Source organism: Oryx dammah, unplaced genomic scaffold (assembly GCF_014754425.2).
Source record: "Oryx dammah isolate SB20612 unplaced genomic scaffold, SCBI_Odam_1.1 HiC_scaffold_16, whole genome shotgun sequence".
Classification (NCBI taxonomy): Eukaryota; Metazoa; Chordata; class Mammalia; order Artiodactyla; family Bovidae; genus Oryx; species Oryx dammah.
Window position 1 is genome coordinate 27,581,708 of NW_024070200.1, and position 15,449 is coordinate 27,597,156.

Sequence of the window (15,449 nt, forward strand, 5' to 3'; positions counted from 1 at the left end):
ATTATTAAAACCAACATTCTCAATAAAAATATAAACAGCAAAACGTGAAATATTTTGCCCAAGGTATCTAGGTATTAGTAGTTTTGAGTCTAGAACCAGCTTTCTAAACTCCTTTTCCAGTCCTCATTTTGATATTTCATGTTGACTTGGTAGTTATGGATAGCTCTTGACTCTGCCCCCTCCTAGTCCTGTGGCCTTAGGGATGTCCCATAACCTCCCGCAGCCTCATCTATCCTGTCTGTAAAACACAAGGATTACACAAGATGCTACCTATAAAGGCATGGGTCCTCGACACTTAATAACCACTCAGTAAATTGTAGTTGTTTTTATTTTCTTAACATACAACTTAGATATAGAATGTTATTTATCTTCATATTGATTTTCATAGTCATAATTATTTAAGACTCTTAAGGAGAGAAGATGACTGACTTTCCTAATAGAAACTTTGGTTTCTGTCTGTATTAAACATAGATTAGAGAATATAGCATCTCCTGGAAAAAAATTTTACCTTTATCATTCAGCAACTTTTCCCAGTAATATTGCTCTTTATATTCGAAGAACCATTGCCAATACTAATTATTGAAAGATAACCCACTCCTCTGCAAGTTGACCTAACTTTCGGCTCTCCATTTAAATATATCAATACTACCATTTTTTCCTTCTTGAATCATCATAGAAAATTTCCATTAATAACCATTTAAAATTTCTTCTTTAATACATGAATTCATTCATTAAGTAGAGTTTGTTGAGAAATAAAGAGCACAACTACTAATTCCTAATGAATTAATTCTGATCACATTCATTACTCTTTTATTTTCCCAGACTGAGAAGGTTATACACAAAAAAGAATAGAGACTGTTCTCAGATTTTTTCTTTTAGGTACATTTAGAGCCATTGCGAAAATCAGAAGTAACAATTACAAATCTTACTCATGTTACTCATAATACTTAAGCTATAAAATCATTTTTTTAATACAGAAATTCAAAAATTGCTGTCACTATAGTGTGTTAATTTTGAAACTTAAAATTTTGGTTAGTAAAGCTTTTATCCTAAATTTATTATATTTTAAAGTATGTCCTGTAATAAGAAAATTGCTTCTGCTTTCCTATTAATAACTTTATGTTCAGGTTTTCTTTTCTTCATAGAAATTAATTATTTAGCATGAAGTGTTTTCATATTAACTGAAACTCTGAATATTCAGAATACATTTAATCATTAGGAAAGAATCTTGCTATAAAGGATTTTCTTCTAACTGCATGCTGTTTAACTTCCATTCTGAACTTGGTCTTAGCTACACTTGCAATTCTGACTACTCACAGTTTTAAAACTTGGCTTCCAAGAGTAAAAAAAATCTATAACTTGTGATGAGGTAAATCATTAACTGTGTCTCTTATGGGACACCTGTTCATGTGAAGGTAATCCAGATCACTCCTTTCACACTCATGTCTACTTGATCTGGTTTTATTACTAAGGCTTGATGAAAGATTCCAAAGGAAAACCTAATTACACAAATGTGCATTTTGAAATTACTGTATTTTTGTATATCTTTATATCTTGAGTTGACTGTTTTTAAAATCTTAGCTCAACTCATGTTTTAAGTTGGAAAATGAAGTATTTATGGCATATTTTTAAAGCTGAAGCTAAGCCAATTTGAATGATAGCTCTATCAACATATGTATTTCAATGCTTAGCTGACTGTTGTCAGAGTCATCCTGGTTTGTATCTTTTGGTTTTTGTCATGACCAGTCTGTCCTTTGTTTTTGTGCAGGAGATCTTGTTGGATAATTCTGTGTTGGTAGGTCCCTGGCCCTCGATTCCTAACTTTATTTGAGGTTTGCAGTGCTATTTCTTTGTGTACCCCCTCCCGCCCCCGCCCTTTTGGTTGTAGATGTTCTTGTTTTCCTCTGCATCTCTCTGTTTAAGCTAACCGATAATGCAAAGTCCAGTGTGTGTAGCATGTTACACGGTGTTTATTTAATACCAATGTAAACAGACCCTCCCTAACCTGCTCCAGCTGGTGCACTCACTCTTTGCATTGAATTTTGCATCATTTTGGTTTAATATATTCATTTCAGAAAGGAATTGAACATATAGTTTGATTTTAATTTCTGTATTTTGCTTGCTTGATTGTTTGCGTTAACCCACCCTGTTCTTCTTCCCGAAATAAATGCTGGAGAATGACATGGAGATATTAAGCGTCCCATTTTGTTTTGTGTGACAGTCTTTAATATTTTTTCTGCTGAACAAGTAGAGTACTTTTGAGCATGCTTTTTCTAAAAGATTGTATGACCAGCCTGAATAAATGCTGCACCTGCCTTGTATTATATGCTTGTATAGGCTCCAGTTAATATAGCTAGTAGATTCATTAACTTTTCTTTAAAATTGTCTTTAGAGTTCTTCTTTGCTGTTGTTGTTAAATACAGCCTTAATCTTGGGCATGAATAAACTTAATCTTTTTACATTTAAAGTTCTCTGTTATCCTGTGTACCAGTTTCTAACAGCAGAGTTCTTAAACATGACTAGAATGACATAACCTTGAGACTTTGTGAATGACATGCCTGTCTTTCCACTGTCCATGACATGTACTTGAGGGTATAATAGAACATATTTATAAAGCAGACCTCATCCATATATTTCACTGATAATATATTTACAAACTTTTTCTTTTAGCTCATGATAAAATTAAGGGTCTAGCCCTCTTTGCATAGGTCGTATGCCAGAACCCCCTGCCACTGCCTTCTCTTTTCTCAGAAGTCTGCCTCTGCTCTTTTTGGCAAACTCACCTGCCGCAGTCATGCCTTTCCCACATAAGCCAGATCTAAAGGCGTTATAAGAATTATGCCATTATTTTTCAAATGCTGCTTGGAAAATCACTATTGAAGACATTTATTGTCATAAGCCACACCAAACTGGTCTTTATTTTCATAGTTGGAATGAAATAAATTTTAAACTCTCTAGGCTTTATTCTACTTATGAAATCACCTTTGACTTGTTTTAATTACTCATTTAAGGTATATCACCATTTGTATTATCACTTACCCTCGGTAGATGCAGCTTATTGAGATTTACATTGTTTAAATATTCTCAGTGAAAAGAATATGTATTGAGTCTGTCATTTGAGCAGAAATATTCTCTATCACGAAGATATTTAGATATCTGTGTACATATATGTATATCCACATATAAGTAGATATGCAAGTATAAAATTTGCTAACTGTAATGTCTCTAGAGAGCACTTTTGGTGAATATGTTTTCTGAGTTAAGACTCTTTCTGCCTTTATTTGAAAAAGCATTTACTTACTCTCTATGGCATCTGCATAAACTATTAATAGAGGCTGCATTAATAATAGCTAACATTTAATTGAGCATACTTACTATTTCCCAGGTACTGTGCGAAGCACCTTCGCATGTTTCTTTGTGTTGACTTTAAGGCAGCCCTGTGAGATAGGGGTAGTGTTATTTTCATATAACAAAAGAGGAAACTGAGGCACAGAGAATTTAAATAATTTTCCCATGGTCACATAGCTTGTAAGTCATGGATATAGGACTCGAACGGAGACAGTCTGACTCTAGAGCCTCAGTTTTAATCACTATGCTACAGTGCTCATACAGATTTGTATAAACTTATACTTGGAGATTCATAAAATGTAATAGTGTATAGTTCCATGAACATGTAATAGTATATAGTTCCACATAAAACATAACAGTGTATGGTTCCATGAGCACTTGTATATACAATGGTATATACAAGCTGCAAATAAATTCTTTTTCAGTGGTATCCGTTTGTCTCTCAAAACTGTTTTACTCATATACATTTTATGTCTTCTAACACTGTCAAGAGACTTTTGCTTGGGTTTGTTTATGAATATTACATAATAGGTACATGTATTACTCCTTAAGCTATTTCTAAGTTATTTAGTAAAAAATACGTGCTAAGATAGTTGAAGAAATGTCTGTATATCTAATAAATCAGGAGGGGTCCAGTGAGTAATCTGTTAGACTTTTTGAATGTCACCAAGAATTTCGATTCCTTTACTTCCCAAATGGTATTTTTCAGGTGAATCTCTGTAGTCCCTATTTGTTACTGAGACGTGCGGTACTGGCTTGTTTACGTCAGCTTGTTCAGAGAGAAGCAGCTGAAGTTTCAGAGCACGCTGTTATGCTTGCTAAGAACAGCAGAGAAGAACTGACTCTGGGTAATTCTCTTTATCAATATTATATCCAGCTCAGATGATTATTTTAATCCTAAAGCTTCTCTATAAACATGAGTTTTTAAAGGGAAATTTAAAAGTTAGTATATAATACCTTAAACGTGCTACAAGTGGCAGTTGCTAAACAGTCACCATTCCAACCAGTGATTTTACTGGTTTAAAGCAGTGGTTTTCAAACAGGCTTCCAACAGCAGCAACATCCAGCTCACCTGGGAATTTGTTAGAAATGCAAATTCTTGCCAGTCTAAGCCAGAAATGGGGGAGTAGAGCCCAGTGATCTGTTACTTATTCTCCAGTAATGGTAATATGTACTGACGTTTGAGAGCTATTGGTTTTGAACAAGTTTTTTTACAATGGATTGAAATTGCATTTAGGCCTGAAGTCATTTATCATATGTGCCTTTCTTCCCCTCAAATCTAATTGAGTAAAATTTCTCATAGATAAATCTGCTTCAAATTAAGGGATTTCTTTGCCCCTTCTGTGTTTTAGAGCTGAAATAAAGGATTTCTTAGCCAGTAAGGTTTTAAGTGTATCTCTTCATTTTAAAATCATATAACTAACACAAACATGTATATAAATTCAGACTACAAAAATAGAAATGATAATGTCTTACATTTTTAAAATATATAGTTTCCAAAGTGCTCAATACAGGACAGAAATGGTATGGACCTAGCAGAAGCAGAAGATATTAAGAAGAGGTGGCAAGAATACACAGAAGAACTATACAAAAAAGATCTTCACGACCCAGGTAATCACAATGGTGTGATCACTCACCTAGAGCCAGAAATCCTGGAATGTGAAATCAAGTGGGCCTTAGGAAGTAGCACTACGAACAAAGCTAGTGGAGGTGATGGCATTCCAGTTGAGCTGTTTCGAATCCTGAAAGATGATGCTGTGAAAGTGCTGCACTCAATATGCCAGCAAATTTGGAAAACTCAGCAGTGCCCACAGGACTGGAAAAGGTCAGTTTTCATTCCAATCCCAAAGAAAGGCAATGCCAAAGAATGCTCAAACTACCACACAATTCCACTCATCTCACACGCTAGTATAGTAAAGTCATGCTGAAAATTCTCCAAGCCAGCCTTCAGCAATACATGAACTGTGAACTTCCAGATGTTCAAGCTGGTTTTAGAAAAGGCAGAGGAACCAGAGATTAAATTACCAACTTCCTCTGGATCATGGAAAAAGCAAGAAAGTTCCAGAAAAACATCTATTTCTGCTTTATTGACTATGTCAAAGCCTTTGACTGTGTGGATCACAATAAACTGTGGAAAATTCTGAAAGAGATGGGAATACCAGACCACCTGACCTGCCTCTTGAGAAACCTGTATGCAGGTCAGGAAGCAACAGTTAGAACTGAACATGCAACAATAGACTTGTTCCAAATAGGAAAAGGAGTACATCAAGGTTGTATATTGTCACCCTGCTTATTGAACTTCTGTGCAGAGAACATCATGAGAAACGCTGGGCTGGAAGAAGCACAGGCTGGAATCAAGATTGCTGGGAGAAATATCAATAACCTCGGATAGGCAGATGATACCACCCTTATGGCAGAAAGTGAAGAAGAACTAAAGAGCCTCTTGATGAAAATGAAAGAGGAGAGTGAAAAAGTTGGCTTAAAGCTCAACATTCAGTGAAGTAAGATCATGGCATCCGGTCCCATCACTTCATGGCAAATAGATGGGGAAACAGGTCAGACTTTATTTTTCTGGGCTCCAAAATCACTGCAGATGGTGATTGCAGCCATGAAATTAAAAGATGCTTGCTCCTTGGAAGGAAAGTTATGACCAACCTAGACAGCATATTCAAAAGCAGAGACATTGTCAAAAGAGGTCCATCTAGTCAAGGCTATGGTTTTTCCAGTAGTCATGTATAGATGTGAGAGTTGGACTAGAAAGAAAGCTGAGTGCCAAAGAATTGATGCTTTTGAACTGTGGTGTTGGAGAAGACTCTTGAGAGTCCCTTGGACTGCAAGGAGATCCAACCAGTCCATCCTAATGGAGATCAGTCCTGGGTGTTTGTTGGAAGGACTGATGCTGAAGCTGAAACTCCAGTCCTTTGGCCACCTGATGCGAAGAGCTGACTCATTTGAAAAGACCCTGATGTTAGGAAAGATTAAAGATGGGAAGAGAAGGGGACAACAGAGGATGAGATGGTTAGATGGCATCACCGACTCAATGGACATGAGTTTGCGTAAACTTCGGGAGTTGGTGATGGACAGGGAGGCCTGGTGTGCTGCGGTTCATGGGGTTGCAAAGAGTCAGACACGACCGAGCGACTGAACTGAACTGAATTGAAAGTGCTGTCACATTTATAGAAAGTCTCAGACTTTACAGAGCTTTCCAATATCTAAAGCTCTCAGATCCATAATGTGTTTTACTGTTCTTCTGTGCTCTTTAACTTAGTTTTATTATTATATTAAAACCTTGGCTCTGACTTACTGTGTCAGCATTGCTGAACTTGTATGCTATTGCTAAGTCACTTCAGTTGTGTCCGACTCTGTGCGACCCCATAGACGGCAGCCCACCAGGCTCCCCCTTCCCTGGGACTCTCCAGGCAAGAATACTGGAGTGGGTTGCCATTTCCTTCTCCAATGCATAAAAGTGAAAGTGAAGTCGCTCAGTCGTGTCCGACTCTTAGCGACCCCATGGACTGCAGCCTACCAGGCTCCTCTGTCCATGGGATTTTCCAGGCAAGAGTACTGGAGTGGGGCTGAACTTGTATGCTAGTCATCAAACAGGTTGAAGAACTTGTTTGCAAATTATTCTGTGATCACTTAACCAGAGAAATTGTAATCTAACCATGTATGGTGTTCTCCCCACAGTGCCCTTTAACTTATATTAACTGCCGAAACTATATTTGTTGCTTTAGGATTGATTATGTTAATATGCTGGTACATAATTATTGAATAAGCTATGTGGGTAAGATAGTAAAGGATTCATTATATAATTCCTTATTAAAATTTTTATTATTTTTCAAACCATGGAAAAGTAGGAAGAAATATGCAAGTGAACACATAGACTCACCTACTTAGTATCTTTGTAACACTGACTTTGTGTATCTCTCAGTATATATACACACATAAACCTCTTGCCAAACCATCTGAAAGCAGGTTGCAGACATCGTGACTCTTTACCCCTAAATACTTATCTGCATCTTTCAAGAAGGACATGCTCCTACTTGACCACACATTATTTCCAAACCTAGTAAAATCAACATTTAGTATTTTCATAGAATATGTAGTCCTCATGTAAATTTCCTGTATATTAAAAAAAAAATGTCCTTTATGAATTCCTTCCCACCCCCACCCCCACACCCCACCCCCAAATTTAGGATCCAGTCATGACTCATACGTTACATTGGGCTGTTCTAACTTTTAGACCCATAGTCAGAAACATTGCTACCACCTCCTTCTGATCTTTAAAAGATAACTCTTCTTTTAAATAGTCTAATAGTAGCATAATCTTTAGAAACTAAATGCTTTCATAATTGCCAAATGAGTTAAATCCTCATAAGAAAATGTACTTGTTCTTTTTATGTTTCCAGAGTTAGAGGAAATAGATACTAGATCAAGGCTTATATTTCTTTTTTGAGATGATGTATCACTTTGCAGTGAGAATATTGTGTAGTAATTTATATTAATTCAATAGTATTCTTAGATCCACTGTAGCTTAGTTGTAGTAATTAAACACTCTTCTCCATTTAATAGTTGTTTTCTGAGTTTTACTCTCATGTTAATAAATTTAAAGCCTTTATACCAGAATAAGTAATGCTTAATTATGATTATTTATTTGAATTTACTTTAAAGAGAAGATAAAATAATCATTCCAAGAAACATTGTATAAATTTTTAGAAGTATTGCATGCTAACTGGGTTAAAATGTTTACCTGATAAGGAAAACATATTAGTAAACTCAAAGATTTATTTTTAATGACATTGTATAAAAAATAACTTTGCAGTGTTGTGAATAATAAACTTTAGTTGTGAACTAAGACAGACCTCAGTAGACTGAGGGTGCCATATGTGGACCAGTTCTTTAGAATATATTTGCATGTAATATTTTGAATAACCACTGAATGTGTGTGCTTCTCATATGGCAGTTTTGTTTTCTGTATTACTTAGATCATCGATTTTCTTCTTGTCAGATGCTAACATCAGAGAAGTGGGCCTTGAAGGGGCCTTACTGACCTTACTTGACAAAGAGACAGATCAGAAGTTATGCCATGATATCAAAGAGACTTTAAATCATATGCTTACGTCTATGGCAGTGGATAAGCTCTCCTTTTGGTTAAAGCTTTGTAAAGATGTACTTGCTGCATCAGCTGGTAAGTACTTTTGATTACCAGCCAACATAATAAAACTGAAAGTAAAAGCATTGTATAAAATTATCTGCTACTGCTAATTTATTAATTTGGATATTTGGGGTAAAACTATTGCTTTTCTTTAAATGAAGATTCTAATGCTAGTGTTTAAGTCCAGTACTTAAAGCTAGTGTTTAAGTCCAGTACTTAAAGCTTACTTTTTTTTTCTCTTATAATTGTGTTAGAGTCTTTAAAATTTGTATCTTTGGACTGAGAGACAGTGAGTGAGGAAGAAAGAAGATAGAAATGATTTCTGTTCCAAATACTATACATATTATGTATCATTTACTCTTTTAACCATCTTAGGAGTAGGCAGTATTATTCCATTTTACACAAAGGAAAACAAGGCTTGCAGAGGATAAGTAATTTTCCCAAAGACACAGACATATTCAAGCCTTAGCCTGCATGACTTTAACATCTAACTTTTCATTATATTTCAGTAGCTCTCAACTCAGTTACTTAAGCCTTATAACTTAATGTAACTCTGGTCTCAAAGGAAGAAAGGTGCTATAAAATTTCTGGGTTTTTTGCTTTAGTATTCTCTGTCCACCTTTGTTCTTGTTGGTACTCCTGTCTTTCAGTTACACTTCGGTCTCCATTGAGGTTCTAAGACAGGGGTTTGCCTTAACTTTGTTTGTAACATCTTTGCTCTCTGTTGTATCACACTCAAAAAATGTTGACATAAAAGATTTAAGAAAAACAAGTTGGTTTATGTTACAAGTTGCATTTTAAGTTGAGTTAAATAGTTAATAAGTTAGCAATTAGTATAATATTTAGGGAAAATAATTCCTTACTTACTGGCTCTAGTCATCTGGATAATTTGCAATTGTAAATATACCAGTGGGTCTATCCTGAGGAAAGTATTTTTTGGACATTTTTGTGGATTCAGGAACCTTCTTAAATTCATTCAGGGGCCCAGTGTTAACATATCTAGTTCTGTCCACCATACTCCCTACCACAGAATGCTGTGCTTCCTTGAGTATATCCATCTACATACAGCAGATTGATGATTATTCTAGTATCATGTTCAGTTTTTCACTTTAAATATAATTTAATGGCTTCGTCATTTTTTAAGAATAGTTTTTTTAGCATTTCTCGAGGTAACCACTGTTATCAGTAGTCATTAGACATGATTATTTTACATATTTAAAAGATGTATGATTGATGAACAGTAATTATGATCTGTACTTAAGGCCATTTGTGTCCCTTTATAAGTTCATCTTCCAATTGAAACTATGTGTATTCTTCCTTGATGCAAGATTTTGCAACTGTAATGTGTGTGGATACAATGCAAGAAGAGGAAGGAGATAAAGGGGATGACGCTTCGGTTCTGACCAGCAGAAATGATGGCAGACCTCACCCTTTCACCAATCCCCGATGGGCCACCAGAGTCTTTGCTGCTGAATGTGTCTGCAGGATAATCAACCAGTGTGAGAATGCACACAGCGCACATTTTGATGTTGCTTTAGCACAGGAAATGAAAAAGAAGGATTCGAGAAGTAAGTGGGTTAACAATGACAAGACCAAATGATACACATAGAGGCGCTGTGTGCCTGTAGTACATTTCTAATGTTCAAATGCATTCTTAATGATTGAACTTCTTAAATCAGCATTCACTTTTGTTTCGTGGACATAATGTGTTACATTAAGTTTATAGAGAATGGTCACGTTCTTGGAAGGTAGTATGTGCATTCCCAAATTTTATTTTCTTAAGTTTTATTTTTATAGAACTATTAAATACAGCAAAATATAGCTATTTTGCTCATAGGTTATTTTGGTTCCATGGATATTACCTTGAAAACATCTGAGTCTGTCTCAATGTAAAGTAAACCTACTTGTGAGACCAGTTTGACCTTTTATTGTTCAGTTTTATTATTTTTACCTAAATACATGTTGATTATGGTTTAATTCACTTAAACACATATATTCAGACACAGTGCTCATATCTCAATGCCTTATAAATACTCTTTACCTGACAAAAGAATCACAAGGCAAGATGTTGTTATTCCCCGCCTGAGACTATGAATTAGGTATTTCTAGTTTAATTTATTTTTCAAGCAAGCACATATTGAGTCTCTTAGTTGTCTTTCATTTGCTTAATTTTATTGAAGTGTTGGATTTACAGTGTTGTATTAATTTCTTCTGTACAGGAAAGTGACTCAGTTATACACACATTTATATATTTATATACTTTTTCATTTTCTTTTCCATTATGGCTTACCACAGGGTATTCAGTATAGTTCCCTGTGCTGTCCACTTTATCCATTCCATATATAATAGTTTGCCTCTGTTAATCTCAAATTCCTATTTCTTCTCCCCCTAACTTCCACTCCCCTTGGCAACCAAGTCTGCCCTCTATGTCAGTGAGTCTGTTCTTGTTGTGTAGATAGGTTAATCTGTATCATATTTCAGATTCCGTGATGCTGCAAACAGGATTATTTCATTCTTTTTGATGGCTGAATAATACTCTACTGTGTGTATATACCACATCTTTATCCATTCATCTGTCAGTGGACATTTTAGTTGTTTACATGTCTTGGCTGTTGTAAATAGTGCTATGAAAATAGGGGTGCATGTATCTTCAGTTTATGGTTTTCTCTAGATATCTGCCCAGGAATAGGATTGTAGGATCAGCTCTTTTAGGTTTTTAGGAACCTCTATATTGTTTTACGTAGCGGCTATACCAATTTCAATTTATATTCTTGCCAACATTGTACATTCCTTTTCTCCACACCCTCTTGAACATTTGTATTAATATTTGCAGGCTTTTTAATGATGGCCATTCTGACTGGTATGAAGTGGTACCTGGGTGCAGATTTGTGTTTCTCTAAGAATTAGCAATGTTGAGCGTCTTTTCCTGTGCCTGTTGGTCGTATGTAAATATAGTTTGGAGAGGTGTCTGTTTAGGTCTTCTGTCCCTTCTTTGATAGTGTTGTTTGTCTTTTTGTTGTTTAGTTGTATGAGCTCTTAGTATGTTTTGGAAATTGAGTCTCTTATTTGTGATGAACACTAATACTGATAGGTATAAAATTAGTGTGCTTACTGACTCCTTTGCTTTTGATGAAAATTGTAATTGGCACTTACTAAGATGAGCTGGTTTCTTCAGTATGACCTATAACTAGTATACTTCTTTGAATTAGTCTCAAATATTTTTTAGGTAAAGGTTTGTTGTACCTGTAAACATTTTACTGTTGGAACACTATTAAATGATTGTTTTATGTCTCTCCCCGGTAGAATTATTATACCAAGTAATACGTTGTAGGCATGAAAGGAATTCTAATTTATAATTTTATAGCTAGAAATATTTTTTTATGCCCCCATCTTTTGTGTGTGTAGCAGCACATGCAAAAGTAAGGTAATGTAGTCCATACGAAAGTGAAAGCGTTAGTTGTTCAGTCATGTCCGACTCTTTGTGACCCCATGGACTGCAGCCCGCCAAGCTCCTCTGTCCATGGGATTTCCCAGGCAAGAATACTGGAGTGGGCTGCCAGTCCCTTCTCCAGAGAATCTTCCTGACCCAGGGATCAAACCTGGGTCTCCTGCATTGCAGGCAGATTCTTTACCATCTGAGCCAACAGGGAAGCCCATAGTTACATATAAAGAACCACATAAAAAAATCTTTAAAGGAATATTATCTTTTAGCTTCAACTTGACATGAAGAGAATGATTAATGCATAATTCATCAAAACCCAAAGTTTCCTAAGTACCTTCTAATGTACTTTTACCAGAAAGTCTGAACAAAATTTTTATTGAAAATACTATTAGCATTCTTTTAAAGGATGCTAATTCTGCCTTTAGTTTTTTCAAAGCTGTATTAGTATTTGATTTGGGATAGTTGTTTGTGTCTGAGTATTTGCACTGGTGCAGTAAATCTAGCTTTAAGGTCTGTAACAAACAGTAAAACTGTAAAAGTACTTGAAAGTCTAGCTTATGAAATTAGAAGGAGGAAGAATGAGCACTTAGCATAACTCTTAGCTCCAGCATATTCCTTTTCTTAGTAAGATTTTCTGCTTTAATCTCATAGGTGACTTTCTGGTACTGCATCTTGCTGACTTAATCCGCATGGCCTTTATGGCTGCCACAGATCACAGTGACCAGCTCCGTCTCTCTGGCCTTGAAACACTGCTAGTGGTTATTCGGCGATTTGCAACGATTCCAGAACCAGAGTTTCCAGGTCATGTGATTCTGGAACAGTATCAAGCCAATGTAAGCACTTTCTGCTAGAGAATCTTATTATTAAACAACCAGGTTAGAAGTCTGTGAAACTAATTGGCATGTTGCCTCTTAATACATAAATGTGTGTGTGTATCTGTTAATATATCACCAGTCTAATCAGTATATGTTTGAAGAAGAAATCTTCAAGTAAAAGCAAAATAATTCATGAAACAGGTCTTTTATAATGCTAAAAGTTAAGTCGCGTAATTAAAACCTTCTTGGTAATTTATCGGGAATAAAGGGCTTTGATAATGAAATTCTTTACAGAATATCCAAATAACCTTAAGATAACACCAAATTATTAATATTATTAACATTCCATTTAGACTACATGCATGTTTCATCTTCAGGTTACTACCCCTAGTCTAGATATAACCTCCTTTATTTCCCCTGAACTTAGAAAAGAATTCAAGATTCTTTTACTGGTTCTGTAATCTTTTTAACTGGTGTTTGTTTGACTGGTGCATTGAGCAACCTAGGAGGAACAAGGAAGGTAACAAAATTATCATGTTACATCACACACATCACATGTAGTCCCTTCAGCAGTCATGCAAGGATACCTCTCATGATTCAGAGGCAGCTTCTGTTGACTGGCAATTAGGGAATCCAGAGCAATTCACCAGTTGGTAGCAGGCTCCATCACATCTTCCCAACAGGTAATGTCAGTGTATGTTTAGGGAAAGAGAAAAGGAAGGGATGGGAGTCACATACAACTACATATTAGTCTAAATACTATATTCCAGCTTAAGGGGAGCTCTGTTCTATTTTTACTCCTCTTAAAATTACAAATGATAGAAATAAAATTACCACTCACTTAAGCAGGAAAGGAAGATTGTTTTGGGGAGTCTTAGTTAGCTCTGCTTTCTCCTGCACTGGCTCTTCTTCCTAATTTGCCCTCTCCGAGTGGTATCAAAATGGCTCTCTTAGCATATAGAGTCTTTTAAAGACAGCACTTCTTTCCAAGTACTTCCAGCAAACATCTACAGGAGAGCTTTCATTATACCAATGTGGGTCCCTGGAGCCAGACAGTACTGTTAGCTCCATAGCAACCACGTGGGCTAAGAGTTGGCGAGAGAGAAAGTTCCCCAAAGGAGAATTGAGATGCTCTTACCCCAAAACAGGGAAAGACACCCTGGGCAGGCAAAACCAAAAATATTTATAATACCTATTATAAACGGATAATTTAAAAATAACATTAAAAAGAGAAAAGAGTTTGTGCTATCTTACTTATTGATGCTTGAATGAGCATATCCTTTCTTGCCAGGTAGGAGCAGCACTTAGACCAGCCTTCACCTCCGAGACGCCACCTGATGTCACTGCCAAAGCATGTCAGGTAAATAGTAAGCCCTCTTTTAGGGAGCAGCCCTCCAGATAGTGTTTAATGCCAAGGTTCGATGCTACAGTTGTCCACCCAGCCATTGATCTCAGCGACCCCTTTTCTTCACCTTTTAAATTTACATAACTTCTTCTTCCTTGTAACCACATAGTAAGCCAGTGTATGGGTAAGTCACCAGTTCTCTAGTGATGGAAATATGGGGGCTCTTTTTTGTCTTTCGCTCTTACAGACAGTGCTGCAGTTAAACACCTTCTTCATTTCACTGGGTCCAAGCATGTATGGGAGCTAAATTCCCCAAAATTGAATTGTTGGGTTAAAGAGCATCTTACAAGAGTTAACCACTTTAAACTCCTACCAACACTGTATGCAAGTACCTGTTTTCTCAGCAGCTGTGTGAGTTGTCAAACTTAGATTTTTGTGATGGAGTAAAAAGATTTGTATGCCAAGTGAGGTTGAGCATTTTTTCATATATCTAAGAGCCACATGGTATACAGTTTTAAATAGTTGCTTTTCTTGATGGTGTTGTCAGGCATTCAATATCCAGCCCTGAATGGTCTGAAATAAAAGCAGAACTGTTATGAATTAAATTAATTATATACAAAATGGCAAAAACTGATTTTACTCATTTCTTTCAACTTTTCAAGTTAAGTTGTATTTAGGAAATGTTTGAGTACCTTCAGTATTTGTAGAATTCTGTTAACTGTTGTACTAAGTCTAGTTTATCATTTTATTATATGTGTTCTTGCTATAAGCCACTTGAAATCTTTTGTGAAAGGAAATGTGAACTAAATAAGTAGATGGTAAAGGAAAAATAAATTTTCATGAAATATCATGACAATCAGGAAAACCTTTATAGATGGCCCCTGATAACTGAGTTAAATTTTTTGCATTGGAGGATTATTAATGATGTTTTGTTTTAAAAGTTAAAAATATCTTCAAAAGAATAAAAATCTGTATTGAGGTACAATTAATCCCTGATTTTAAAATAGTAAGATGAAATAATTAAGATTGGAGATATAATTCAAATGTCAATCCAGTTATGCAAGTGATGCCTTTCATGGCTTATTTTCTCTATGTTAATAACATCTAAAACTCTTTATTTACTTATTAGCACAGCTTCCTTTCTTCAACCTTATGATTTCATTCTCTTTTGATTTTTTTTAAAATTTATTTATTTTAATTGGGGGCTGATTACTTTATAATATTGTAGTGGTTTTTGCCATACATTGACATGAATCAGCCATGGGTGTACATGTGTTCCCCATCCTGAACCCCCTTCCCACCTCCCTCCCCATCCCATCCCTCAGGGTCATCCCAGTGCTCCAG

The 15,449-nt window shown here is 35.8% G+C and overlaps 1 protein-coding gene and 1 long non-coding RNA gene across 8 annotated transcripts in view; one reads left to right on the plus strand and one right to left on the minus strand.

The window, feature by feature from the left end:
- The window catches only part of HEATR5A (HEAT repeat containing 5A), a 97,830-nt gene that overhangs the window by 62,521 nt on the left and 19,860 nt on the right, over positions 1–15,449 (plus strand). For 6 of the 7 annotated variants that reach the window (XM_040257161.1, XM_040257165.1, XM_040257162.1 and 3 more), the window contains 6 exons: positions 1,769–1,795; positions 4,058–4,196; positions 8,357–8,536; positions 9,832–10,071; positions 12,597–12,778; positions 14,052–14,120. In XM_040257161.1, the coding sequence (XP_040113095.1) occupies positions 1,769–1,795; positions 4,058–4,196; positions 8,357–8,536; positions 9,832–10,071; positions 12,597–12,778; positions 14,052–14,120 (837 nt within the window). The remainder of the gene's footprint in view (positions 1–1,768; positions 1,796–4,057; positions 4,197–8,356; positions 8,537–9,831; positions 10,072–12,596; positions 12,779–14,051; positions 14,121–15,449) is intronic. The other variant, XM_040257168.1, reaches the window with a different exon arrangement.
- The window catches only part of LOC120875402, an 82,937-nt gene continuing 80,482 nt past the window's right edge, over positions 12,995–15,449 (minus strand). Inside the window, exon 6 of the long non-coding RNA XR_005723950.1 lies at positions 12,995–14,678. This is a non-coding gene — a long non-coding RNA (uncharacterized LOC120875402). The remainder of the gene's footprint in view (positions 14,679–15,449) is intronic.